This window comes from Chiloscyllium punctatum, chromosome 15 (genome assembly GCF_047496795.1).
Source record: "Chiloscyllium punctatum isolate Juve2018m chromosome 15, sChiPun1.3, whole genome shotgun sequence".
Lineage (NCBI taxonomy): Eukaryota > Metazoa > Chordata > Chondrichthyes > Orectolobiformes > Hemiscylliidae > Chiloscyllium > Chiloscyllium punctatum.
The window spans coordinates 103,402,414-103,428,460 of NC_092753.1; the positions used below are offsets into that span (position 1 = coordinate 103,402,414).

A 26,047-nucleotide genomic window follows, 5' to 3' on the forward strand; every position below is an offset into this window, starting at 1 on the left:
GATAGAGAGAGTGATAGAGATAGGGAGGGAGAGATAGAGAGAGTGATAGAGATAGAGAGAGTGATAGAGATAGGGAGGGAGAGATAGAGAGAGTGATAGAGATAGGGAGGGAGAGATAGAGAGAGTGATAGAGATAGAGAGGGAGGGAGAGATAGAGAGAGTGATAGAGATAGGGAGGGAGGGAGAGATAGAGAGAGTGATCGAGATAGGGAGGGAGGGAGAGATAGAGAGAGTGATAGAGATAGGGAGGGAGAGATAGAGAGAGTGATAGAGATAGGGAGGGAGGGAGAGATAGGGAGGGAGAGATAGAGAGAGTGATCGAGATAGGGAGGGAGAGATAGAGAGAGTGATAGAGATAGGGAGGGAGAGATAGAGAGAGTGATAGAGATAGAGAGAGTGATAGAGATAGGGAGGGAGAGATAGAGAGAGTGATAGAGATAGGGAGGGAGAGATAGAGAGAGTGATAGAGATAGAGAGAGTGATAGAGATAGGGAGGGAGAGATAGAGAGAGTGATAGAGATAGGGAGGGAGAGATAGAGAGAGTGATAGAGATAGAGAGGGAGGGAGAGATAGAGAGAGTGATAGAGATAGAGAGAGTGATAGAGAGGGAGAGATAGAGAGAGTGATAGAAATAGAGAGGGAGGGAGAGATAGAGAGAGTGATCGAGATAGGGAGGGAGGGAGAGATAGAGAGAGTGATAGAGATAGGGAGGGAGGGAGAGATAGAGAGGGAGAGATAGAGAGGGAGGGAGAGATAGAGAGAGTGATAGAGATAGAGAGAGTGATAGAGAGGGAGAGATAGAGAGAGTGATAGAAATAGAGAGGGAGGGAGAGATAGAGAGAGTGATCGAGATAGGGAGGGAGGGAGAGATAGAGAGAGTGATAGAGATAGGGAGGGAGGGAGAGATAGAGAGAGTGATAGAGATAGAGAGGGAGAGATAGAGAGAGTGATAGAGATAGGGAGGGAGGGAGAGATAGAGAGAGTGATAGAGATAGGGAGGGAGGGAGAGAGTGATCGAGATAGGGAGGGAGGGAGAGATAGAGAGAGTGATAGAGATAGGGAGGGAGGGAGAGATAGAGAGAGTGATAGAGATAGAGAGGGAGAGATAGAGAGAGTGATAGAGATAGGGAGAGAGGGAGAGATAGAGAGAGAGTGATAGAGATAGGGAGGGAGGGAGAGAGAGAGAGAGAGTGATAGAGATAGGGAGGGAGGGAGAGATAGAGAGGGAGGGAGAGATAGAGAGAGAGTGATAGAGATAGGGAGGGAGAGATAGAGAGAGTGATAGAGATAGGGAGGGAGAGATAGAGTGATAGAGATAGGGAGGGAGAGATAGAGAGAGTGATAGAGATAGGGAGGGAGAGATAGAGAGAGTGATCGAGATAGGGAGGGAGAGATAGAGAGAGTGATCGAGATCGAGAGGGAGGGAGAGATAGAGAGAGTGATCGAGATCGAGAGGGAGGGAGAGATAGAGAGAGTGATCGAGAGGGAGGGAGAGATAGAGAGAGTGATCGAGATAGAGAGGGAGGGAGCGATAGAGAGAGTGATCGAGATAGAGAGGGAGGGAGAGATAGAGTGATCGAGATAGGGAGGGAGAGATAGAGAGAGTGATAGAGATAGGGAGGGAGAGATAGAGAGAGTGATAGAGATAGGGAGGGAGGGAGAGATAGAGAGAGTGATAGAGATAGGGAGGGAGGGAGAGATAGAGAGAGTGATAGAGATAGGGAGGGAGGGAGAGATAGAGAGAGTGTTAGAGATAGGGAGGGAGAGATAGAGAGAGTGATAGAGATAGGGAGGGAGGGAGAGATAGAGAGAGTGTTAGAGATAGGGAGGGAGGGAGAGATAGAGTGATAGAGATAGAGAGGGAGGGAGAGATAGAGAGAGTGATAGAGATAGAGAGGGAGGGAGAGATAGAGAGAGTGATAGAGATTAGAGAGGGAGTTATAGAGGGAGTGATAGAGATTAGAGAGGGAGAAATAGAGAGAGTGATAGAGATAGGGAGGGAGAGATAGAGAGAGTGATAGAGATTAGAGAGGGAGTTATAGAGGGAGTGATAGAGATTAGAGAGGGAGAAATAGAGAGAGTGATAGAGATAGGGAGGGAGAGATAGAGAGAGTGATAGAGATTAGAGAGGGAGAGATAGAGATAGAGAGGGAGAGATAGAGAGAGTGACAGAGAGGGAGAGATAGAGAGTGTGATAAGAGGTAGGGTGGGAGAGATAGAGAGAGAGATAGGGAGGGAGGGAGAGATAGAGAGATAGAGAGATAGGGAAGGAGGGAGAGATAGAGAGTGGGATAGAGAGAGTGACAGAGGGAGAGATAGAGGGAGGGGAGAGATAGAGAGAGTAACAGAGATAGACGGAGAGATAGAGTGACAGAGATAAAGAGGGAGGGATGGAGATAGAGAGAGTGATAGAGAGGGAGAGATAGAGAGTGATAGAGATAGAGAGGCGGAGATACAGAGAGTGACAGAAATAGAGGGACGGACAGAGGTAGAGAGATAGAGATAGAAAGGGAAAAATAGAGAGAAAGGTAGAGACAGAGGGAGATATAGAGAGTGACAGGGAGAGACAGGAGAGAGATTGACTGAGATAGAAGGGGAGAGAGACAGAGAAGGGGATAAGAAGGGCACAGAAGGAAAGGGAGAGGGGCATATTTTGATTTGAGAGTGGAAAGGTAGGCGAGGGAGGTTGGACAAGAGAGGCAAAGTTTGAGGGGAAGTGCAGGGGTGAGAGAGTGAGACAGGAAACAGGGTGACAGAGACAGACACAGGGACAGGAGAGAGAGAGGGGAGTGTGAGAGGGTGAGGAGGGAGCAAAGGAGAGCAGAGAGAGAGAGGGAAGGAGACAGGGACAGGAAGCAGAGAGGAGTGTGAGAGGGTGAGTACACAGCAAAAGAGAGCAGAGAGAGGACGCGGACAGGAGAGAGAAGTGTAAGAGGGTGAGGAGACAGCAAACGAGAGCAGCAAGAGAGAAAGAGGGAGTTTTGAGCTGGATTGAAGAGTGCCATTGACAAAGGTGCTGATCTGAGGACCTTTCACCTGGAGGATGTCAGTGACAGAATCTGAGGAGTTTGAAGAGGAGCAGGGCCCTTATTTAGGGGTGAGTTATAATGACCAGAATGTGTGCCCTGTCTGACATAATTGGGTCAACAGCCTCACAATGACAAGGATTCAGACTAGGTCCTGAGATTAGGATCATCTACTGTCTCTAGGCCAGATGTGCCGGAAGCCTTGCAAAGCCAATTTCCTCCCAGAGACAGAACCATCCTGTACTTAAATTACCCTTTGAAACTGAACCATCAATGGAACAAAATGAGCTCCCTTTCCTCAATGTCCTAGGGTCAGCTAGGGTCTCTCTAATAAAGTCTACCCAAAACTTGCATTTACTAGTTGGTATACACAATGAGATTTCTACACCCCCACATGCTGTGAGATTGATCTTTTCAGCAATAGCGCCAAGCCATCAGATTACTATGAAGTAGAGTACATCAAAGCCATCATGTGGGACAATGACTAACTATCCTGATCAGATCATTTCTTGCTGTTTATCACAAAATCTTATCAAAGGTCTTAATTTTTGGTCCTGAAAAGTGTGTCCAGTCTACCTCTGATTATCCTGCTGCCCAGCACTAACAGGAACCTGCTGTGACGGCAAAAAGATGTTTTGCCTCTCACACAACTAAGTGATGTGGTATATGAATTTCAGTGCTGGTGTGATGCCATGTATGTAGGCAGTATGTTCCAAAGACCGATGGATTATTCGAGGAGCAGAAGAGTTGATGTTTCTTCCATGTTCGAAACGCTGACTCTCCTGCTCCTCGGATGCTACCTGACCTGCTGTGCTTTTCCAGCACCACATTTTTCGATTCTGATCTCCAGCAGCTGCAGTCCTCACATTCTTCACTGGTGGATTATATCAAACATCACATTCCTTTGGTAGTTCACAACCAGCAAGGTCCTGACCGTACACAACCAGTGTGAACTTGTACAACACAAAATACAGTGCCCAATATTAGAGGTAGTTTCACAATTGGATGGGTTACTATGTAATTCTGAGGTACAATCAATTATACTAACAACTAGTTTAGGATTGTCAGTTGGACATGCAGTGCGGCACACTTGTGCGTAGATTAATCACAGAATCCATACAGTGTGGAAAGAGGCCATTTGGCCCATCAAGTCTGCACTGGTCCTCTGAAAGGCATCCCACCCAGACCCAGATCCCTATCCTATCCTTGTAATCCCCCATTTACCATGGCTAACCCACCTAACCTGCACGTTGCTGGACACTAAAGGGCAATTTAGCACAGCCAATCCACGTAACCTGCACATCTTTGACTGTGGAAAGAAATCTTTATGTGCAGGAAGTGTATCTGGCTGCAGCTCATGTTAGACCGCATGACGGCTCTGGAGCTGCAGATGGATTCACTTTGGAGCATCCGCGATGCTGAGGAGGTCGTGGATAGCATGTTTAATGAATTGATCACATCACAGATTAGGATTGCTGAGGGAGAAAGGGAATGGGTGACCAAAAGGCAGAGAAAGAGCAGAAGGCAGTGCAGGTGTCCCCTACGGTCGTCTCCCTCCAAAACAGGTATACCATTTTGGATACTGTTGGGAGAAATGGCTCACCAGGGGAAGGTAGTAGTAACCAGGTTCATGGCACCATGGTTGGTGCTGCTATACAGAAAGGCGGGAAAAAGTGGTGGGAAAGGCTACAGTCATAGGGGATTCAATTGTAAAGGGAGAAGATAGGCGGTTCTGTGGTCAAAAACGAGGCTCCCGAATGGTTTGTTGCCTCCCAGGTGCATGGGTCAGGGATGTCTGATATCGGCTGCAGGACATTCTGAAGGGGGAAGGTAACAGTCAGCTGCCATGGTCCACATATGCACCAATGTTATAGGTTAAAAAACGGGATTAAGTCCTACAAGCAGAATTTAGGGAGTTAGGAGCCAAGTTAAAAAGTAGGACCTCAGAGGTAGTAATCTCAGGATTACTACCAGTGCCACGTGCTAGTCAGAGTAGGAATGATAGAATATGCAGGATGAATGCATGGCTTGAGAGATGATGCAGGAGGGAGGTACAGATTTTTGGGATATTGGGACTGGCTCTGGGGGAGGTGGCTCTATTACGGCAGTGGTTAGCACTGCTGCCTCACAGCGCCAGAGACTTGGGTTCAATTCCCGCCTCAGGCAACTGACTGTGTGGAGTTTGCACATTCTCCCCGTGTCTGCGTGGGTTTCCTCCGGGTGCTCTGGTTTCCTCCCACAGTCCAAAGATGTGCAGGTTAGGTGAATTGGCCATGCTAAATTGCCCGTAGTGTTAGGTGCAAGGGTATATGTAGGGGAATGGGTCTGGGTGGGTGTGCTTCGGCAGGTCAGTGTGGACTTGTTGGGCCGAAGGGCCTGTTTCCACACTGTAAGTAATCTAATCTAATCTACTGGTAATCTAATCTAATTACAAATTGAATGGTCTACACCTGGGTCAGACTGGAACCAATGTCCAAGGGGGTGGCTCTTGCTAACGCAGTTGGGGAGGGTTTAAACAGGGGGCTGGGAACCAAATGAGGAGGTTAGTGTTAAGAAGGTAGTAACTAAAGCCTGTAATGGACGAGATAATGAAGTCACCGTGACTAAGGGTAAGAGTAGGCTGTGACCAAATCATGAACACCAAGGGACAGGTGGTCTGAGGTGCATTTGTTTTAGTGTGAGACGTGTAAGGCAGATTAACTCAGGGCTTGGATTAGTACCTAAGAGCATGATGATTTGGAGGTGCTGGTGTTGGACTAGGGTGTACAAAGTTAAAAGTCAACAGGTTATAGTCCAACAGGTTTATTTGGCAGCACTAGCTTTCAGAGCACTGCTCCTTTATCAGGTGGTTGTGGAGTATAAGATCGTAAGACACAAAATTTATAGCAAAGATTCAGTGTGATGTAACTGAAATTAAATATTGAAAAAGATCTGGATTGTTTGTTAAGTCTCTCATCTTTTAGAATGACCATGTTGGTTTCAGTTCTTTCACATGTAAATGACAAAACTTTTTTAAAAGTTACATTCTCAAGTGAACTTTAAGTGGTGTCATGTTGGCCCAGATAATGTATTTGACGTGGTCATTCTACAGTTATATCACACTCTAAACTTTTGCTATGAATTCTGTGTCCTACAATTTTATTCTCCACAACCACATGATGAAGGAGCAGCACTCCAAAAGCTAGTGCTTCCAAATAAACCTGTTGGACTATAACCTGGTGTTATGCGAGTTTTAACTGTGAGTATGATGTTATCGCTATTACTGAGACTTGGTTGAGGGAAGGGCATGCTTGGCAACTAAATATCTCAGGATGTAGATGCTTCAGGCAGGAGCAAGAGAGAGGTAAAAGGGGTGGAGGAGTTGCATTACTGGTCAGAGAAAATATCACAGCTGGGCTGAAGGAGGGCACTATGGAGGACTCGAGCAGTGAGGCAATATGGGCAGAGCTCAGAAATAGGAAGGGTGCAGTAACAATGTTGGGGTTCCCAACAGCGAGTGTGAGATACAGGTACAAATATGTAAACAGATAATGGAAAGATGTAGGAGCAACAGGGTGGTGGGGATAGGAGATTTTAATTTTCCCAACATTGACTGGGTTTCACTTTGTATTAGAGGTCTAGATGGAGCAGTATTTGTAAGGAGCATCCAGGAGAGTTTATAAAGCAATATGTAAACAGTCCAAATCGGGAAGGGGGCCATACTGGACCTGGTGTTGGGGAATGAGCTCGGCCAGGTGGTCGAAATTTCAGTAAGGGATTACTTTGGGAAAAGTGATCCCAATTCCGTAAGTTTTAGAATAGTCATGGACAAAGACTAGAGTGGTCCTAAAGGAAGAGTACTAAACTGGGGGAAGGCCAACTATAGCAAAATTCGGCAGCAGCGAGGGAATGTGGATTGGGAGCAGCTGTTTGAAGGTAAATCCACATTTAATATGTAGGAGATTTCGAAAGAGAGGTTGATGAGAGGACAGGACAGACATAACCCTGTGAAAATGAGGGATAGAAATGGCAAGATTAGGGAACCATGGATGACACGTGAAATTGTGAGACTAGCTAAGAGAAAAAAAGGAGCATAATAAGGTCTCGGCAACTGAAAACAGATGAAGTTTTGGCATGGAATCTGTCCCTGTTGCTCAGAAGGGAAAACTGGGGGAGATGAGCAGAGCATTATTCATTGGGAACTCCATAGTTAAGGGTACAGAAAGGAGGTTTTATGGGTTACCTGTCCGGTGCCAGGGTTCGTGATGTCTCGGATCATGTTTTCAGAATCCTTAAGGGTGAGGGGGAGCAGCCCAAGTCGTGGTCCACATGGGCACTAACAACATAGGTGGGAAAAGGGATGGGGATTTAAATGGTGCTGGAAAAGCATAGCAGGTCAGGCAGCATCCGAGGAGCAGGAAAATCAACGTTTCGGGCAAAAGCCCTTCATCAGGAATAGAGGCAGGGTGCCTGCAGAGTGTACTGGCACCCTGCCTCTATTCCTGATGAAGGGCTTTTGCCCGAAACGTCGATTTTCCTGCTTCTCGGATGCTGCCTGATCTGCTGTGCTTTTCCAGCACCACTCTAATCTAGACTCTGGTTTCCAGCATCTACAGTCCTTGTTTTTATCATGGGATTTAAGGAAGAAATTCAGGGAGCTAGGGTGGAAGCTTAGTGCGAGAACAGAGTTGTTATCTCTAGTTTGTTGCCCGTGCCACATGCTAGTGAGCCGAGAAGTGGGGAGAGACAGGAGTTCAACACATGGCTACAGGGATGGTTCAGGAGGGAGGGTTATGGATACCTGGATAATTGGGGCTCATTCTGGGGTAGGTGGGATCTCTACAAATAGGATGTACACCTGAACCAGAGAGGTACCAATACCTTGGAGGAAATTTGCTAGTGCTCTTCAGGAGGGTTTAAACTAATTCAGCAGGGGGATGGGACCCTAAATTGTAGATCTAGTGTCCAGGAGGTCGAGAGTAGTGACATCAGAAATGAGGTTTTAAGATCACAAGAGTTCACCGGCAAACAGGAAGGTGGTTTGAAGTCTGTCTATTTCAACGCCAGGAGCATCCAGAATAAAGTGGGTGAACGTGCAGCATGGGTTGGTACGTGGAAATTTGATATTGTGGCCATTTCAGAGACATGGATAGAGCAGGGACAGGAATGGTTGTTACAGGCTCTGGGATTAAGATGTTTAAATAAGAACAGGGAAGATGGTAAAAGAGGGGGAGGTGTGGCATTGTTAGTCAAGGACAGTATTGTGGTGCCAGAAAGGATGTTTGACGACTCGTCCAGTATGGGCTGAGGTTGGAAACAGGAAAGGCGAGGTCACCCTGTTGGGAGCTTTTAATGGGCCTCCAAATAGTTCCAGAGATGTAGAGGAAAGGATTGCAAAGATATTTCTGGAAAGGAGCGAGAGTAACAGGGTAGTTGTTCTGGGGTCTTTAACTTTCCAAATATTGACAGGAAATACTATAGTTCAAGTTATTTAGATGGGTCAGTGTTTGTCCAATGTGTGCAGCAGAGTTTCCTGAAACAGTATGTAGACAGGTCAACAAAGGGCGAGGCCACACTGGATTTGGTACTGGATAATGGATCTGGCCAGGTGTTAGATTTGGAGGTAGGTGAGTACTTTGGTGATAGTGATCACAATTCGGTTATGTTTATTTTAGTGATGGAAAGGGATAGATACATACCGCAGGACAAGAATTATTGCTAGGGGAAAAGGCAATTATGATGCGATTAGGCAAGATTTAGGATGCATAGAATAGGGAAGGAAACAGCAGGGATGGCTTAATTGAAATGTAGAGCTTATTCAAGGAACAGCTTCTGTGTTTTCTTGATAAGTATGTACCGGTCAGGCAGGGAGGAAGTGGTTGAGTGGGGGAAACGTGCTTTACTAAAGAAGCAGAATCTCTTGTCAAGAGGAAGAAGAAGGCTTATGTCAGGAAGAGACTTGAAGGCTCAGTTAGGGCGCTTGAGAGTTACACGTTAGCCAGGAAAGACCGAAAGAGAGCATGAAGAAGAGCCAGCATAGGACATGAGACGTCATGGGCAGATAGGATCAAGGAAAACCCTAAAGCTTTCTACAGGTCAATCAGGAATTTTAAAGATGTCTAGAGAAAGATTAGAGCCAATCAAGTTTAGTTGTGGGAAGTTGTGGGTGGAGTCAGAGGAGATAGGGAAAGTGCTTAATGAATATCTTTCATCAGTATTTACACTGGAAAAAGACAATGTTGTCGAAGAGAATACTGAGATACAGGCTATTAGACTAGTCATGATTGACGTTCGCAAGGAGGAGGTATTAGCAATTCTGGAAAGTGTGAAAATACATAAGTCCCCTGGGCCGGATGGGATTTATCTAGGATTTTCTGGGAAATCTGGGAGGAGATTGTGGAGCCTTTGGCTTTGATCTTTATGTCATCATTGTCTACAGGAATAGTGCCAGATGACTGGAGGAAAGCAAATGTTGTTCCCTTGTTCAAGAAGGGGAGTAGAGACAACCCTGGTAATTATAGACCTGTGAACCTTGCTTTGGTTGTGGGTAAAGTGTTGGAAAAGGTTATAATCATCTTGAGAGGAATAAGTTGATTAGGGATAGTCAACACCATTTTGTGAAGGGAGGTTTTGCTTCTGAAACCTTATTGAGTTCTTTGAGAAGGTGACCAAACAGGTGGATGAGGGTAAAGCAGTTGATGTGGTGTATTTGGGTTTCAGTAAGGCGTTTGATAAGGTTCCCCATGGTAGACTACTGCACAAAATACGGAGGCATGGGATTGAGGGTGATTTAGTGGTTTGGATCAGAAATTGACTTGCTGAAAGAAGACAGAAGATGGTGGTTGATGATAAGTGTTCATCCTGGAGTCAGTTAATAGTGGTGTACCACAAGTATCTGTTTTGGAGCCACTGCTGTTAATCATTTTTATAAATGACCTAGATGAGGGCATAGAAGGATTGGTGAGTAAATTTGCGGATGATACTAAGTTTGGTGAAGTTGTGGATAGTTCTGAGGGATGTTGCAGGTTACAGAAGGACATAGTAAGCTGCAGAACTGTTGTGAGAGGGCAGATGGAGTTTAATGTGGAAAAGTGTGAGGTAATTCACTTTGGAAGGAGTAACAGGAATGCAGAGTACTGGGCTAACGGTAAGATTCTTGGTAGTGTGGATGAACAGAGAGATCTTGATGTCCATGTACATAGATCCCTGAAAGTTGCAACCCAGGTTGGTACAAAACTCTGGTGCAGCCGCACTTGAAGTACTGCATACAGTTCTGGTCACTGCATTACAGGGAGGATGTGGAAGCGTTGGAAAGTGCACAGAGGAGATTTACTAGGATGTTGCCTGGTATGGGCGGAAGGTCTTACGAGAAAAGGCTGAGGGACTTGAGGCTGTTTTCATTAGAGAGAAGAAGGTTGAGAGGTGACTCAGTCGAGACATATAAGATAATCAGACGGTTAGATGGAGTGTACAGTGAGTGCCTTTTTCCTCAGATGGTGATGGCTAGCACGAGGGGACATAGTTTTAAATTGAGGGGTGATAGACATAGGACAGATGTCAGAGGTAGTTTCTTTACTCAGAACATGGAATGTACTGCCTGGAACAGTAGTAGACTTGCCAATTTTGAGAGGATTTAAATAGTCAATGGATAAACATAAACATAAAAATGGAATAGTGTCGGATAGGTAGGGTTTAGATTGGTTCCACAGGTTGGTGCAACATCGAGGGCCGAAGGGCCTGGACTGTGCTGTAACGTTCTATGTTCTCAGAATGTTGGGAAAATAGGACAAATCTGAAACAAAGAATTAAGAGGGCTAAAAGGGGTCATGAAATGTCTTTAGCAAACAGGGTTAAGGAAAATCTCAAAGTCTTTTATTCCTATACAAGGAGCAAGAGGGTAACTAGAAAAAGGGTTGGCTCATTCAAGGACTAAGGAGGAAAGTTATGCATGGAGTCAGAGAAAATGGGTGAGATTCTGAATGAGTATTTTGCATCAGTATTCACAGAGGAGAGGGACATGACGGATATTGAGGTTAGGGATAGATTTTGATTACTCTCGGTCAAGTCAGCATAAGGAGGGAGGAAGTGTTAGGTATTCTAAAAGGCATTAAGGTGGACAAGTCCCCAGTTCTGGATAGCATCTGTCCCAGGTTACTGAGGGAAGCGAGAGAGGAAATAGTTGGAGCCTTAACAGATATCTTTGCAGCATCCGTGAAGTTCCAGAGGACTAGTGAATTGTTAATGTTGTCCCCTTTTTTAAGAAGGGTAGCAGGGATAATCCATGTAATTATAGACTGGTAAGCCTGACGTCAGTGATAGGGAAGCTGGTGGAGAAGATACTGAGGAATAGGATCTATTTACATTTGGAAGAAAATGGACTTATCAGTGATAGGCAACATGATTTTGTGCAGGGAAGGTCATGTCTTACCAACTTAGGAGAATTCTTTGAGGAAGTAACAAAGCTGATTGATGAGGGAAGGGCTGTAGCTGTCATATACATGGACTTCAGTAAGGTGTTTGATAAGGTTCCCCATGTAGGCTGATGGAGAAGGTGAAGTTACATGGGGTCCAAGGTGTACTAGCTAGATAGATAGAGAACTGGCTGGGCAGCAGGAGATAGAGAGTAGTAGTGGAAGGGAGTTTCACAAAATGGAGAACTGTAGCCAGTTGTGTTCCACAGGGATCTGTGTTGGGACCACTGTTGTTTGTGATATACACAAATGACCAGGAGGAAGGTGTAGGTGGTCTGATTAGCAAGTTTGTAGATGACGCTAAGATTGGTGGAGTAGCAGATAGTGAAGGGGACTATCAGAGAATGTAGCAGAATATAGATAGATTGGAGAGTTGGACAGAGAAATAGCAGATGGAGTTCAATCCGGTCAAATGTGAGGTGATGCATGTTGGAAGATCCAATTCAAGAGCGAACTATACAGTAAATGGAAAAGCCTGGAGAAAATTAATGTACAGGGAGATCTGGGTGTTCAGGTCCATTGTACCCTGAAGGTGGCAACGAAGGTCAATAGAGTGGTCAAGAAGGCGTCCAGCATGACTTACTTCATCAGACGAAGTAGCGAGTACAAGAGTTGGCAGATCATGTTACAACAGTATAGGACTTTGGTTCGGCCACCTTTGGAATACTGCATACAGTTCTGGTCGCCACATTATCAAAAGGATGTGAATGCTTTGGAGAGGCTGCAGAGGAGGTCAACCAGGATGTTGCCTGGTATGGAGGGTGCGAGCTATGAGGAGAGGTTGAGTAAGTTAGGGTTATTTTCATTCGAAAGACGGAGGTTGGGGGGGGCGGGGGACCCGACTGATGTCTACAAAATCATGAGAGGTGTAGACAGGGTGGATAGCAAGAAGATGTTTCCCAGAGTGGGGTCTCAATTACTAGGGGTCACGAGTTCAAGGTGAGAGGAGAAAAGTTTAAGGGAGATATAAGGGAGTTCTTTGCACAGAGGGTGGTGGGTGCCTGGAATGCATTGCCAGTGGAGGCAGGCATGATAGCATCATTTCAGATATATTTAGACAGATACATGAATGAGGAGGGAGCAAAGGGATACAGATCCTTAGGAAATAAGTGACAGGTTTAGATAGAGGATCTGGATTAGCACAGGCTTGGAGGGCCGAAGGGCCTGTTCCTGTGCTGTAATTTTCTTTGTTCTTTGAAACCAGACACCTGGCAGAAACCCACGCAGACACAGCGAGACTGTGCAAACCACATAGACAGTTGCCTGACGGTGAAACCAAACTTAGATCCCTGGTCCTGTGAGGCAGCTATGCTAGCTACTGAGCCACCTCAAACAGGAGGGTTTCTTTTGACCCTTGCACCCTGAAATTCGAACCCAGGTCCTCAAAACATTACTTGGATCACTGGCTTAACAGTACAGCAATAATACCACTAGGCCGTCACCTCCCTAAGGAGGGTAATTACATAGGAATGAGGGCAGAGTTGGTTGGAGTGAACTGGGTAAGGAGTTTAGCAAACAAAATAGTTGAAGGTCAATGGCAGAAGTTTAAGAAAGTAGTTCATTACTCACAAAAAGGATGTATTGCAGAGCAGCACGGTGGCTCAATGGTTTGCACTGCTGCTTCACGGCGCCAGGAACCCAGGTTTGATTCCAGCCTCGGCCGACTGTCTATGTGGAGTTTGCACATTCCCCTCATGTCTGCATGGTTTCCAGCTAGTGGTCCGGTTTCCTCCCACAATCTAAAGATATACAGGTTAGGTGAATTGACTGTGCTAAACTGCCCATAGTGTTCAGGGATGTGTAGGTTAGGTGCACTAGTCAGTGGTTAATGTAGGGGAATGGGTCTGGGTGGGTTACTCTTTGGAGGGTCAGTGTGGACTTGTTGGGTCAAATGTCCTGTTTCCACACTGTAGAGATTCCATGATCAATGATAAGAAGGTAAAACCAAAAACATGATTTAACCAAGGAAGTTAAGATTTTGAGATGCTGGTGTACAAAGTTAAAAATCACACAACACCAGGTTATAGTCCAACAGGTTTATTTGGAAGCACTAGTTTTTGGAGCGCTGCTCCTTCATCAGCTGGTGTATAAGATTACTGGACACAGAATTTATAGCAAAAGTTTACAGTGTGATGTAACTGTAGAATGACCATGCTAAATGAATTATTTGGGCTGAAATGACACCAATTTGTTAAAGTTCAGTTGAGAATGTAACTTTTAAAAAAGTTTTGCAACTTACATATTAGATTACCTACAGTGTGGAAACAGGCCCTTCGGCCCAACAAGTCCACACTGACCCTCAGAAGAGTAATCCACCCAGACCCATTAATGCACCTCACACTACGGGCAATTTAGCATGGCCAATTCACCTAACCTACACATCTTTGGACTGTGGGAGGAAACCCACGCAAACACAGGGAGAATGTGTAAACTCCACACAGACAGTTGCCCGGGGTGGGAATTGAACCTGGGTCCCTAGTGCTGTGAGGCAGCAGTGCTGACCGCTGAGCCACCATGCTGCCTAAAGAACTGAAACCAACATGGTCATTCTAAAAAATGAGAGACTTAACAAACAACCCAGGTCTTTTTCAATATATAATTTCAGTTACATCACACTGTAAACTACGATCTTATACTCCACAACTACCTGATGAAGGAGCGTCGCTCCGAAAGCTAGTGCTTCCAAATAAACCTGTTGGATTATAACCTGGTGCTGTGTGATTTTTAACTTCAAGGAAGTTAAGGATAGCATTAAATTCAAGGAAAAAAACAAAGTAGCAAAGATTATTGGTAAAACAGAGTATTAGGAATGTTTAAAATTCAACAAAAGTAGACCATAATAAACTATGAGGCTAAACTAACAAGTAACATAAAACAGAAAGTAAAGTTGTATTTGAAAATATAGGAACTAACACAGGCCCTTCAGAGCATGCGACCCCCAGCCATTTCTGGGACAGAAACTGACTGTCCCTCCTAGGATTCTTCTCTTATAATGCATGGTTTGTCAATGCAAATTCGCTGTAATGCAATAGAGAAGTTGGGGACAGTGTGAACTTTAAAACTAAAAGTTTTACACTTTTAAAACTAATGCAATTACAGCACCAACACTTTAAGTGCTGTTTCTAAAGCAGGAGTTTTCAATAACATAGGGTTGCACAAGAATGTAACCATCGCGTTATAGAAGAACTGACTGTAACTCCATGCTTCAATGCAGATTAAGCTGTAATTGTGACAAACCTGGGAGCTGAAACTATGACTATTCTTCCAAGGCTACAGTATATCTGACACTTGTCCTTAGCCTGGATCCCTTGCACTGAAGCTATCCACTGGATTCAGTGAGTGGTCTCTTCTCTGGGATCAGTAAAGAGAACAAAGCCCTGCATTTGGCAAACTTGATGAAAATGTTTTTGGAAAGCAGCTGGAGTTTGGCTTGAGAGTCACACGGCCTGAACCAAAAGCTGAGCAACAGGACATTCAATTCTGACTTGTCTTTTTACCTGACACTGTCTTCCCCAGCTCTTGTGGACTTTTGAATCAAAGATAATGTTTGAAATATGCTTTTTCCATTTGGTTCTTCTTTCAGGAATATGAAGGTGATCGGAATGAGGAAAATGAGAGACATGGTCAAGGGAAAGCTATTCTGCCAAATGGTGACACATATGAAGGTGCCTATGAACATGGCAAGCGCCATGGAATGGTAAGACATTAACGGTCCCCAATGTTGTAAAATATAAGTTCGATGTATAATTTACAAATCATATACTCAATGTTTATTTCTGGAAAACGAATTGCTGAAGGATAGTATATGTAGAAACAAAAATTCTAAACACACCCAACTTGGATATTTTATACAAAGTATTTGATTGGGAGGCACCCCACTTTGAGTACTCCAATCACTTTATTTTTACATGCATTTATTTTTGTAAAAAGTCAATTGCATCTACGCATTTCAATGTCACAGTTTTTCTTTCTCTCCACTGTAAGCCACTAAAGTTAATCTCTTATCTTTTTATCACTAACAATCTGTCCTGGACCATCCATGTTGATGCGATAGTCAAGGAGGCACAACAACGCCTCTTCTCCCTCAGAAGGCTTAGAGTTACGACACGGGGTAAACCTTAGCCCCCCCCCCCCCCCCGTCAATTTAAGCCTGCAACACAGAAATAATTCACCCGTGTTGTAATCTATGAAAATTGAAGAGGCAAAGAACTATCCCAAAAATCACTATTTAAAGTAAAAATTAACAACTTTAATTTTTTAATGTCTAACAAAGAATAATTAACTTACAACTATTTACAACTCATTTATCTAAACCTGTTTTTTACTTTTCTTCTATAATATCAGTCTGATAAAACACCCGATTAAGATTTACCAAAAATTCAAATTTCAAAAACAGTCAGCTGTCTAATCTTCCCTTTGTATCTTCCTCTGTAGATTTTCTTCTTCTTACGGATTTCTGTTTCACAGGTCATTGATAGATAATGGTATCTTTAAGAAAGCTATGTTTCAGGCAGTCTGTACATGCTGGTGGCTTGGCAGTTCTCCCCCAACTGTTTGATTTTTCCCAGTCTTATATCCCAAAGCATTGGATTGCTTCATTGGTTTTTAATATTGTCAATATCCTAAATTCAAAATTGATTGGAGGTTGGTATTTTGGGGTATAATTTAAACTGATTGGCCAAACTTGAATTTGTTTTTGTCTTCAGGAACCCAACCAGGGCTAGCTGTTCTGAACTAAATGTTTCATTGTAAATTCTCCAGCACTCTGTGTGCTTGCTAAGTCCTTCAACTCTCTTAAAGGTACAGTACCCCTTACACCTTCATAACACTTGGGAAATTTGGCATGTCCATAAGGACCCTCACCAACTTTTACAGATGCACCATAGAGAGCATTCTATCTTGATGCATCACTGCTTGGTATGGCAACTGCTCTGCCCAGGACTGTAAGAAACTATGGAATGTTGTGAGCGCAGCCCAGGCCATCACACAAGCCAAATTCCCATCTGCGGACTCCATCTATACTTCTTGCTGCTGCGGAAAGGTAGCCAACATCGTCAAAGACCCCTCCCACTCTGGTTATAATCTTTTCCAACCTCTTCCATCAGGTAGAAGATACAAAAGCCTAAACACACATGCCATCAGGTTCAAGAACAGTTTCTTCCCTGCTATTATTAGACTTCTGAATGGACCTCTCAACTTTCAAATCTAATGTTGATCTTGCCTTTTGTGCACCTTCTTTGCAGCCTTAACTTTGTATTCCTAGTTCTGTTCAATCACCCTATGATCTTTCTATGTTATGATCTACTGTACTGCACACAAAACAAAACTTTTCACTGTACTTATGTGAGAAACAAAACTCACTCACAAATCAGCCTGAGACAAAGCCTTGGAAACAAGAACAATTTATTACGGCCTTGCAAGTACCGGACGCCTCTGCAATCAAGCAAAAATGCGCATGTAACAAAGCATGTAAACTTTCTTTGTTCAGTTTGCAAGTTGCTGAATCATGCCTCCCTTTTCTCATTGGTCTAATCTCATCCTATCATAAGCCGGTTACCTCACTTGTTTTTTTCTCTCTAGTTATTTTCTTATCTGGCCATCCTGCTGCCCTTGTATGTCTGCATTCTTTGTTCCTTGTTTGTTACAACTTGTTCTTTTATCCAGTTTCTCTTATCATACTATAAGCTTTATTGCGAAATGTCTCTACTGCTTCTTTTGTGGTCAGCTACGACATTTTAAAGTTATTTCTTAGTTTAAAACTATTTCTTAAACAAAAACCTCAATATTCGTTAAAATCTTAGCCTTAAGTATGCTGCAAGAATCCTGCCACCGTTTGTGTAATGTTCCCTTTCCCCTCCCCCCACAACACCCCCTCACCCATCTGCAAAAACAACATCTCTAACCACCACCACCTGCAGAAACTACATTTCTTATCTCCCACATTTAGGTAAATGTGACAATAATAGAAACATAAAAAATAAGTGCAGCAGTAGGCCAGCCCTTCAGTGCAGGAGTAGGCCAGTGCAGGAGTAGGCCAGCAGGATTCAGCCCTTCGAGCCTGCACCACCATGCAATATGACTTTGGCTGATCATGCAATCTCAGTATCCCATTCCAGCTTTCCCTCCAAGTCCCTTGATCCCCTTTCACCACAAGAGCCACGTCCAGTTCCCTTTTAAATATACCTAATGAATTGGCCCCAATAGCTTCTGTGGGAGAGATTTTCATAGGTTCACAACTCTCTGAGTGAAGAAATGTTTCCTCATCTCAGTCCTGAATGGTTTATCTCTTATTCTCAGACTGTGATCCCTTGTTCTGGACCTTCCCAACAGAGGGAACATTCTTCCCACATCTCGCGTGTCCAGTCCCAGCAGGATTTTATATACTTCTATGAGATTCCCCCTCATTCTTCTAAATTCCAGTGAGTACAAGCCCAGCCAATCCAGTCTTCCCTCAGATGTCAGTTCTGCCAACACAGGAATCAGCCTGGTGAACCTTCACTGAACTCCCTCAATAGCAAGAATGTCCTTCCTCAGGCTAGGAGACCAAAACTGCACACAATACTCAAGGCGTGGCCTCACCAAGGCCCTGTATAACTGCAGCAAGCCATTCTTATTCTGATACTCAAATCCCAATAAATCAAATCAAATCAAAACTGGAAAATTCATATTACATTCAGCAGGTATATTATCTTCAGTTTGGCCCCTTACTTAAAATATTTGACTCATAGAATTGCATATTGGGTGCCACCACAAAAGCCAATGTTTCAGTAGCTAAAGATTTTTTAAAATGCTTTTTATTCTCTTACTTCAAATTAATCTTTCTCATTTTCATCTATAAGAAATACTATGAAACTGGCTGCACTCAAGTACCCATCTGGAAGTGCCGGATCAGGTCAATTGCTCTGTCTCTTCTTTACATAAAACAATATCTTTGCGTGATGATTGAATATGAATAACCCGGATGAGCATAGCACTAAGTGAGTCTGCTGTGGGAGGGGAGGCAGGAAATTGCCGGGGCTCTGATACAAAGTTTTAATTCCTCTTTGGTGGCAGGGGACATGCCAGAGGCCTGGAGGATGGCTAATGTAGTTCCACTTTTTCAAGAGAGGTGGTAGAGATGAATCAGGAAATTACAGTCCAGTGAGTCTCGTGCTAGTGGTAGGGAACAATTGGAGAAAATTCTGAAGAAACAAATTACTACCCACTTGGAAGAGCATGGGTTAACTGGGAAGAGTTAGTATGGTTTTGTCAGAGGGAGGTCATGCTTAACAAATCTGCTAGAATCTTTTGAAAATGTGATCAAGTGTGCGGATCAGGGAAGTTCAGTTGATGAAATTTATATGGATTTTAACAAAGCTTTTGACAAGGTCCCACATGGGAGACTGATTGAGAAAGTTAAAGCACATGGAATTGAGGGAAATTTGGTGAGATGGATCAGAAACTGGCTTGTTATTAGGATATAAAGGGTAATGGTAGAAAGCTGTTTGAGTGACTGGAGGCCGGTGTTCAATGGTGTTCCACCAGGATCAGTACTGGATCCTGATTGTTTATTGTATACATAAATGACATAGATGAAAAAGTGGGGGAATGTTAAGCAAATTTGCAGATGACACCAAGATTGGTAGAGTAGTTAATAGCGAAGAAGATGGTTGTATGTTACAGGAGATATAGATGGGTTGGGCAGATGGGCAGAGCAGTGGCAGATGGTATTTAACCCTGATAAGTGTGAGGTAATGCACTTTGGAAGAAGAAACAAGATGAGGAAATAGTTAATGAATGACAGGATACTGGGTAGCTTAGAGGAACAGAAGGATCTTGGAGTAATTATTCACAGATTCCTGAAGTCGGCAGAACATGTGAATAGGATACTGGATTAGTGGTGCTGGAAGAGCACAGCAGTTCAGGCAGCATCCAACGAGCAGTGAAATCGACGTTTCGGGCAAAAGCCCTTCATCAGGAAGGGCTTTTGCCCGAAACATCGATTTCGCTGCTCGTTGGATGCTGCCTGAAATGCTGTGCTCTTCCAGCACCACTAATCCAGTATTTCGTTTTCAGCATCTGCAGTCATTAATTTTACCATGTGAATAGGATAGTTAAGGCATATAGGACACTTGCTTTCATCAGTTGTGGTACAGAGTATAAGAGCAAGGAGGTAATGTTGGAGATGTACAGAGTGTTGGTCAGGCCACAATTTGTGTATTTCTGGTCACCTCACTACAGGAAGGATGTGATAGCACTTGAGGGGACACAGAGGGGGTTCACCAGAGGTTACCTGGGGTGGAGTGATTGAGCAATAAGAAGAGACTAGAAAGACTTAGGTTGTTTTCTTTGGAGCAGAGAAGACTGGGGGAGGGGAGACATGATTGAGGTGTATAAGATTATGAGGGGTATGGACAGGATGAAATAGACAGCAGCTGTTCCCTTTTGTTGAGGGGTCAATCATGAGAGAGCATGGTTTTAGGGTAAGGAACGGGAGTTTCAGAGGAGATTTGGGAAGAAACATTGTCACTTAGTGGTTTGTCGGAATCAGGAACATATCGCCTCGTGGAAGCTGGAAACCTTACTACCTTTAAAAAATAATTGATGAGAACTACAAGACTCATAACATTCAAGGATATGGGAGAAGTGCAGGATATTGGGATTAGCACACTTTTACTGATGGTCATGTCAGTACAGACTCAATGAGCTGAAGGACCTCTTCTGCACTGTATGAATCTATGAATGAATTTATGAATCTATAAGCAGTATGAATGGTGGAGTCAGGCTTCCATTGAACAAGGGTTTTAATTGAGCTTTCAACAGTTGCTGGGGTTTTGAAATTGGTTGTTGAAGCTGCCAAAGCTCTTGGTCTGCTGAAGGTTTCTCTTGGTGTTCTTTTCTAATGGACTGGAGAAACATCACAAGTGAGACAATCTATTTTATTGGGACTTTACTATATTGGAACAGTTGCTGTTTAGTAGTTAAGTAATCCAATATTCTGTTAAGTATTCCGATAGAGGCAAAGTTATAACAATTCTTCTTTTGTATGTATTTTAACTCTAGTGTCAGAATAAAGTGTGATTTGCTTAAAGTCAAGTAGCGTGATCAATTGAATTACATCTGAAACACAGTACCTTACACTTGCCTTTAAATAAGAAGTTTCGTCTGGTCCATAACATTACCAAAATGCGACACTTTGCATTTATCTGTATTAAACGCCATGTGCCATTTCTCAGCCGATTGGCCCAGTTGATCAAGATCCCGTTGTAGATAACCTTCTTCACTACCCACTATATTTCCAATTTTGGTGTCATTGCAAACTTACTAACCATGCCTACTATATTCACTTCTGACTCATTGATATAAATGATGAATAACAGTGGATCCAGCACTGATCCTTGAGGCACACTGCTAGTCACAGGCATCCAGTCTGAACAACCCTTTACCACCACCCTCTGTCTCCTACCGTCAAGCCAATTTTGAATCCAATTGGCTAGCTCTCCTTGGATCCCACGTGATTTAACCTTACTAATTAGTTTCCCATGCACAACCTTGTTGAAGGCCTTGCTAAACTCATGTATACAATGTCTACCGCTCTATGTTCATCTATCTTCTTGGTAAAGTCTTCAAAAAGCTCAGTCAGGTTTATGAGACGCAATTTCCCGCACACAAAGCCATGCTGACTATCCCTGATCAGACCTTGCCTTTCCATATGCCATGTAGGGATTAGGTTGTTCAGAAAGGTATTTTGGCTTTCATTAACAGAGGGATCGAGTTTAAGAGCCGCAAGGTTTTGTTTCAGCTCTACATGTCCCTGGTGAGACCACATTTGGAATATTGTGTCCAGTTCTGGTTGCCCTACTATAGGAAAGATACAGGGGCTTTGGAGAGGGTGCAAAGAAGGTTTACCAGGATGCTGCCTGGAGTGGAGGGCTTGCCTTATGAAGAAAGGTTGAATAAGCTCAGACTTTTCTCTCTGGAGAGAAGGAGGAAGAGAAGAGACCTGATAGAGGTATACAAGATAATGAGAGGAATAAATAGAGTCAATAGCCAGGGACTTTTCCCCACGGCAGGATTGACTGGTACGAGAAGTCATAGTTTGAAGATATTAGGGGGAAGGTATAAAGGAGACGTCAGAGGTAGGTTCTTTACGCAGAGAGTTGTGAATGTATGGAATGCGTTGCCAGCAGTGGTGGTGGAAGCAGAATAATTGGGAACATTTAAGCGACTGCTGGACATGGACATGGATAGCAGTGAGTTGAGGGGTGTGTAGGTTAAGTTGCTATGTTTTACATTAGGATTAAATCTTGGCACAACATCATGGGCCTAAGGGCCTGTTCTGTGCTGTACTTTTCTATGTTCTATGTAGATCCTGTGTCTCAGAATCTCCTGCAACAACTTTCTAATCAGTGAAATTAGGCTCAGCAGTCTACAGTTCCCTGGCTTTTCCTGGCAGTTTTTCTTAAATAATGGGACATTAGCCGCCCTTCAGACTTCCGGTAGCTTACCCCTGGTTGTCAATAGGGGCCCCACAATTTTCCGTAGTTTCCCACAATTGGGATACACTTTATCAGGTCCCAGGGATTTATCTAGCTATGTGCATTTAACACTTTCAGCACCACCTCGTCTGTAATGTAGACTCTTCAAGACAACACTATTTATTTCGCTGAGTTCCCCAGCTTCCATATCTTTCTCCATTTCCTATGATGCCCTGCTTCTATATTACCTATTCCCTTCATAATTTTCTATGACTCTATGATCTCTGTCTGTCTGATATTATGGTCACTTTTTATGAAAGGCCTCAGAACAAAATTATTATTTAACCTTTAACCCTAGGGGCAGCACGGTGGCTCAGTGGTGTGCACTGCTGTCTCACAGCATCAGGTTCCCAGGTTCGATTCCAGCCTCGGGTAACTCTCTGTATGGAGTTTGCACATTCTTCCCGTGTCTGCAAGGGTTTCCTCCGGGTGCTCTGGTTTCCTCCCACAGGCCAAAGATGTGCAGTTTAGGTGAATTGGCCATGCTAAATTGTCCGTAGTGTTAGGTGCATTATTTAGGGGTAAATACAGGGTGGGGGAATGGGTCTGGGTGGGTTACTGTTCGGAGGGTCGGTGTGGACTTGTTGGGCCGAAGTGCCTGTTTCCATACTGTAGGCAATCTAATCTAATCTTTCTCATTGTATAAAATCAAATGTCAGCTAGCCTGTTCCTTAGTTGGACTGGACTGAAAAAAAATTGGAGACATTCCAGGAATTCATTCACCAGAGCATCCTTACTAATATGGTTTGTCCAATCCTTGCAGGTTGAAGTCACCCTTGAGTACTGTAGGACACTTTTTGCATGCACCTCTAATTTACTTTAATTCCCTATCTCACCACTATCTTGATCTATTGGATCAAAGGGCTGAAGAATGGCAGATGGAGTTTAATTTGGATAAATGCAAGGTATTGCATTTTGGCAAAACAAACAAAGGCAAGACTTACAAATTAAAAGTAGGGTCTTGGGTCGTGTTGTAGAACAGAGTGCCTAGGCGTTCAGGTATATAATTTATTTGACGTTTGTATCGCTTTTCAATAGGGTGGTTGAGAATTGAATTGAATTTATTGTCACGTGTACTGAGGTACAGTAAAAGCTTTGTCTTGTGAGCAATACAGTCAGATCACAGAGTTAAATATCATAGATAAGTAAATAATCCATAAACAGTGGCAAAAACCAAAACACAGGTATAGGCAAATGCTGAGAGATTGTGAGTCCATTCAGTATTCTAACAACAACAGGGTAGTAACTTTTTCGAAACTGATTGGTTCGTACGTTCAGGATTCTGTATCTTCTCCTCGATGGTAGAGGTTGTAGAAAAGCATTGCCAGGGTGGGATGGATATGTGAGAATGCTGGCGGCCTTTCCTTGACAGTGGGCCTGGTATATGGATTCTATAGATGGGAGGTTGAGTTTTGTGATTATCTGGGCTGAGTTCACCACTCTCTGTAACCGTCTTTGATCTTGAATGGTACAGTTTCTATACCAGGTAGTGATACATCCAGACAGAATGCTCTTGATGGCTCACCTATAAAAGTTGGCAAGGGTATTCACCGTCATGCCTAATTTTCTCAGCTGCCTGAGAAAGAACAAAGAACAACAAAGTTTACAGCCCGGGAACAGGCCCTTTGGTGGCATAGTGGTTAGCACTGCTGCCTCACAGCGCCAGAGACCTGGGTTCAATTCCCGCCTCAGGCGACTCACTGTGTGGAGTTTGCATGTCCTCCCTGTGTCTGTGTGGGTTTCCTCCGGGTGCTCCGGTTTCACCCCACAGTCCAAAGATGTGCAGGTTGGGTGAATTGGCCATGATAAAATTGCCCGTAGTGTTAGGTAAGGGGTAAATGTTGCGCTTCGGCGGGGCGGTGTGGACTTGTTGGGCCGAAGGGCCTGTTTCCACACTGTAAGTAATCTAATCTCAAGCTTGAGCTGATCCAAATCCACTGTCTAAACCTATTGCCCAATCCCTAACCATCTGTATCCCTCTGCTCCCCACCTACTCATGCATCTGTCTAGACGCATCTTAAATGAATCTCCCGCGCCTGCCTCTACCACCTCTGCTGGCAACGTGTTCCAGACACCTACCAACCTCTGGGTAAAGTACTTGCTGTGTGTATCCCCCTTAAACTTTTCACCTCTCACCTTGAACACGTGACTTCTCGTTATTGAATCCCTCACCCTGGAAAAAAGCTTATCTCTATCTACCCCGTCTATACCCTTCATGATTTTGTAAACCTCAATCAGGTCCCCCTTCAATCTCATTTTCTGAAATGAAAATAAACCTAACCTACTCAATCTCTCTTCATAGCTAGCACCTTCCATATCAGGCAACATTCTCATAAACCTTTTCTGCACCCTCTCCAAAACATCCACATCCTTTTGGTAATGTGGTGACAGAACTGTACACAGTATTCTAAATATGGCTGAACCCAAGGTCTTGTACAATTTTAACATGACTTGCCAGCTCTAATACTCAATACTCCGTCCGATGAAGGCAAGCATACCATATGCCTTCTTGACCACTCTATCCACCTGTGCAGCAACCTTCAGGGTACAATGGACCTGAACTCCCAGATCTCTCTGCTCATCAACTTTTTCCACGGCTTTTCCATTTACAGTATAGTTCGCTCGGGAATTAGACTTCCCAAAATACATCAGTTGAAAATCACACAACACCAGGTTAAAAGTTACATTCTCAAGTGAACTTGAACAACTGGTGTCAGCCCAGACAATTTTTTGGGTATTAGTACCCCTCTGTGTTGCTGTCTGTGCCATAATGTTTAGACTGATTCTAATCTAAACAAATGAATTAACAGACTCTTACATGGATTCATGCAGTTTATGAGCAAACTACAATGTAACTGTGCAAGTACAAATTCACCCCACAAACGTGTGTGTGTGTGTGTGTATGTAGGAGTGCCTGTGTGTGAGAGAGAGTGTGTGTATGAGTGTCTACACACACACACACACACACACACACAGACACAGGCACTCCTATATACACAGACACACACACACACACCCACACACAGAAACACACAAGTTTGTGGGGTGAATTTGTACTTGCAGAGTTACATTATAGTTTGCTCAAAAACTGCATGAATCCGTGAAAGATTCTGTTAATTCATTTTTTAGATTAGAATCAGTCTGAATATTATGGAACAGACAGCAGTACAGAAGGGTGCTAATACCCAAAAATTGTCTGGGCTGATACCAATTGTTAAAGTGGCACAGTGGTTGGGGCGGCACGGTGGCACAGTGGTTAGCACTGTTGCCTCACAGTGCCAGAGACCCGGGTTCATATTCCTGCCTCAGGCGACTGACTGTGTGGAGTTTGCATGTTCTCTCTATGTCTGCGTGGGTTTCTTCCGGGTGCTCCAGTTTTCTCCCACAGTCCAAAAATGTGCAGGTTAGGTGAATTGGCCATGCTAAATTACCCATAGTGTTAGGTGTAGGGGAATGGGTCTGGGTGCGTTGCGGGTCGTTGTGGACTTGTTGGGCCAAAGGGCCTGTTTCCACACTGTAAGTTATCTAATCTAAAATGTAACTTTTTTTTAAAAGTTTTGCGATTTGCATATGAAAGAAGTGAAACTGTCATGGCCATTCTAACAAATGAGAGACTTAACAAACAATCAAGGTATTTTTCAATACATAATTTCAGTTCCATCACACTGTAAACTTTTGTTATAAATTCAGTGCCTTACAATCTTATACTCCACAACCACCTGATGAAGGAGCAGGGCTCCAAAAGCTAGTGCTTCCAATTAAACCTGTTGGACTATAACCTGGTGTTGTGTGATTTTTAACTTTGTACACCCCAGTCCAACACCATCATCTCCATATCAAAATACATCACCTCACATTTGCTGGGATTGAACTCCATCTGCCACTTCTCCGCACAACTCTCCAGTCTATAAGACCAAAAGACCATAAGACATAGGAGTGGAAGTAAGGCCATTCGGCCCATCAAGTCCACTCCGCCATTCAATCATGGCTGATGGGCATTTCAACTCCACTTACCCGCATTCTCCCCGTAGTCCTTAATTCCTCGAGACAACAA

The 26,047-nt window shown here is 43.8% G+C and overlaps 1 protein-coding gene across 1 annotated transcript in view; it reads left to right on the plus strand.

Moving 5' to 3' along the window:
* Positions 1–1,839: 1,839 nt before the first annotated feature.
* The window catches only part of rsph1 (radial spoke head component 1), a 61,218-nt gene continuing 37,010 nt past the window's right edge, over positions 1,840–26,047 (plus strand). Inside the window, exons 1-2 of the mRNA XM_072585843.1 lie at positions 1,840–3,097; positions 15,060–15,173. Of these exons, the coding sequence (XP_072441944.1) occupies positions 3,044–3,097; positions 15,060–15,173 (168 nt within the window). The 5' untranslated portion in view covers positions 1,840–3,043. The remainder of the gene's footprint in view (positions 3,098–15,059; positions 15,174–26,047) is intronic.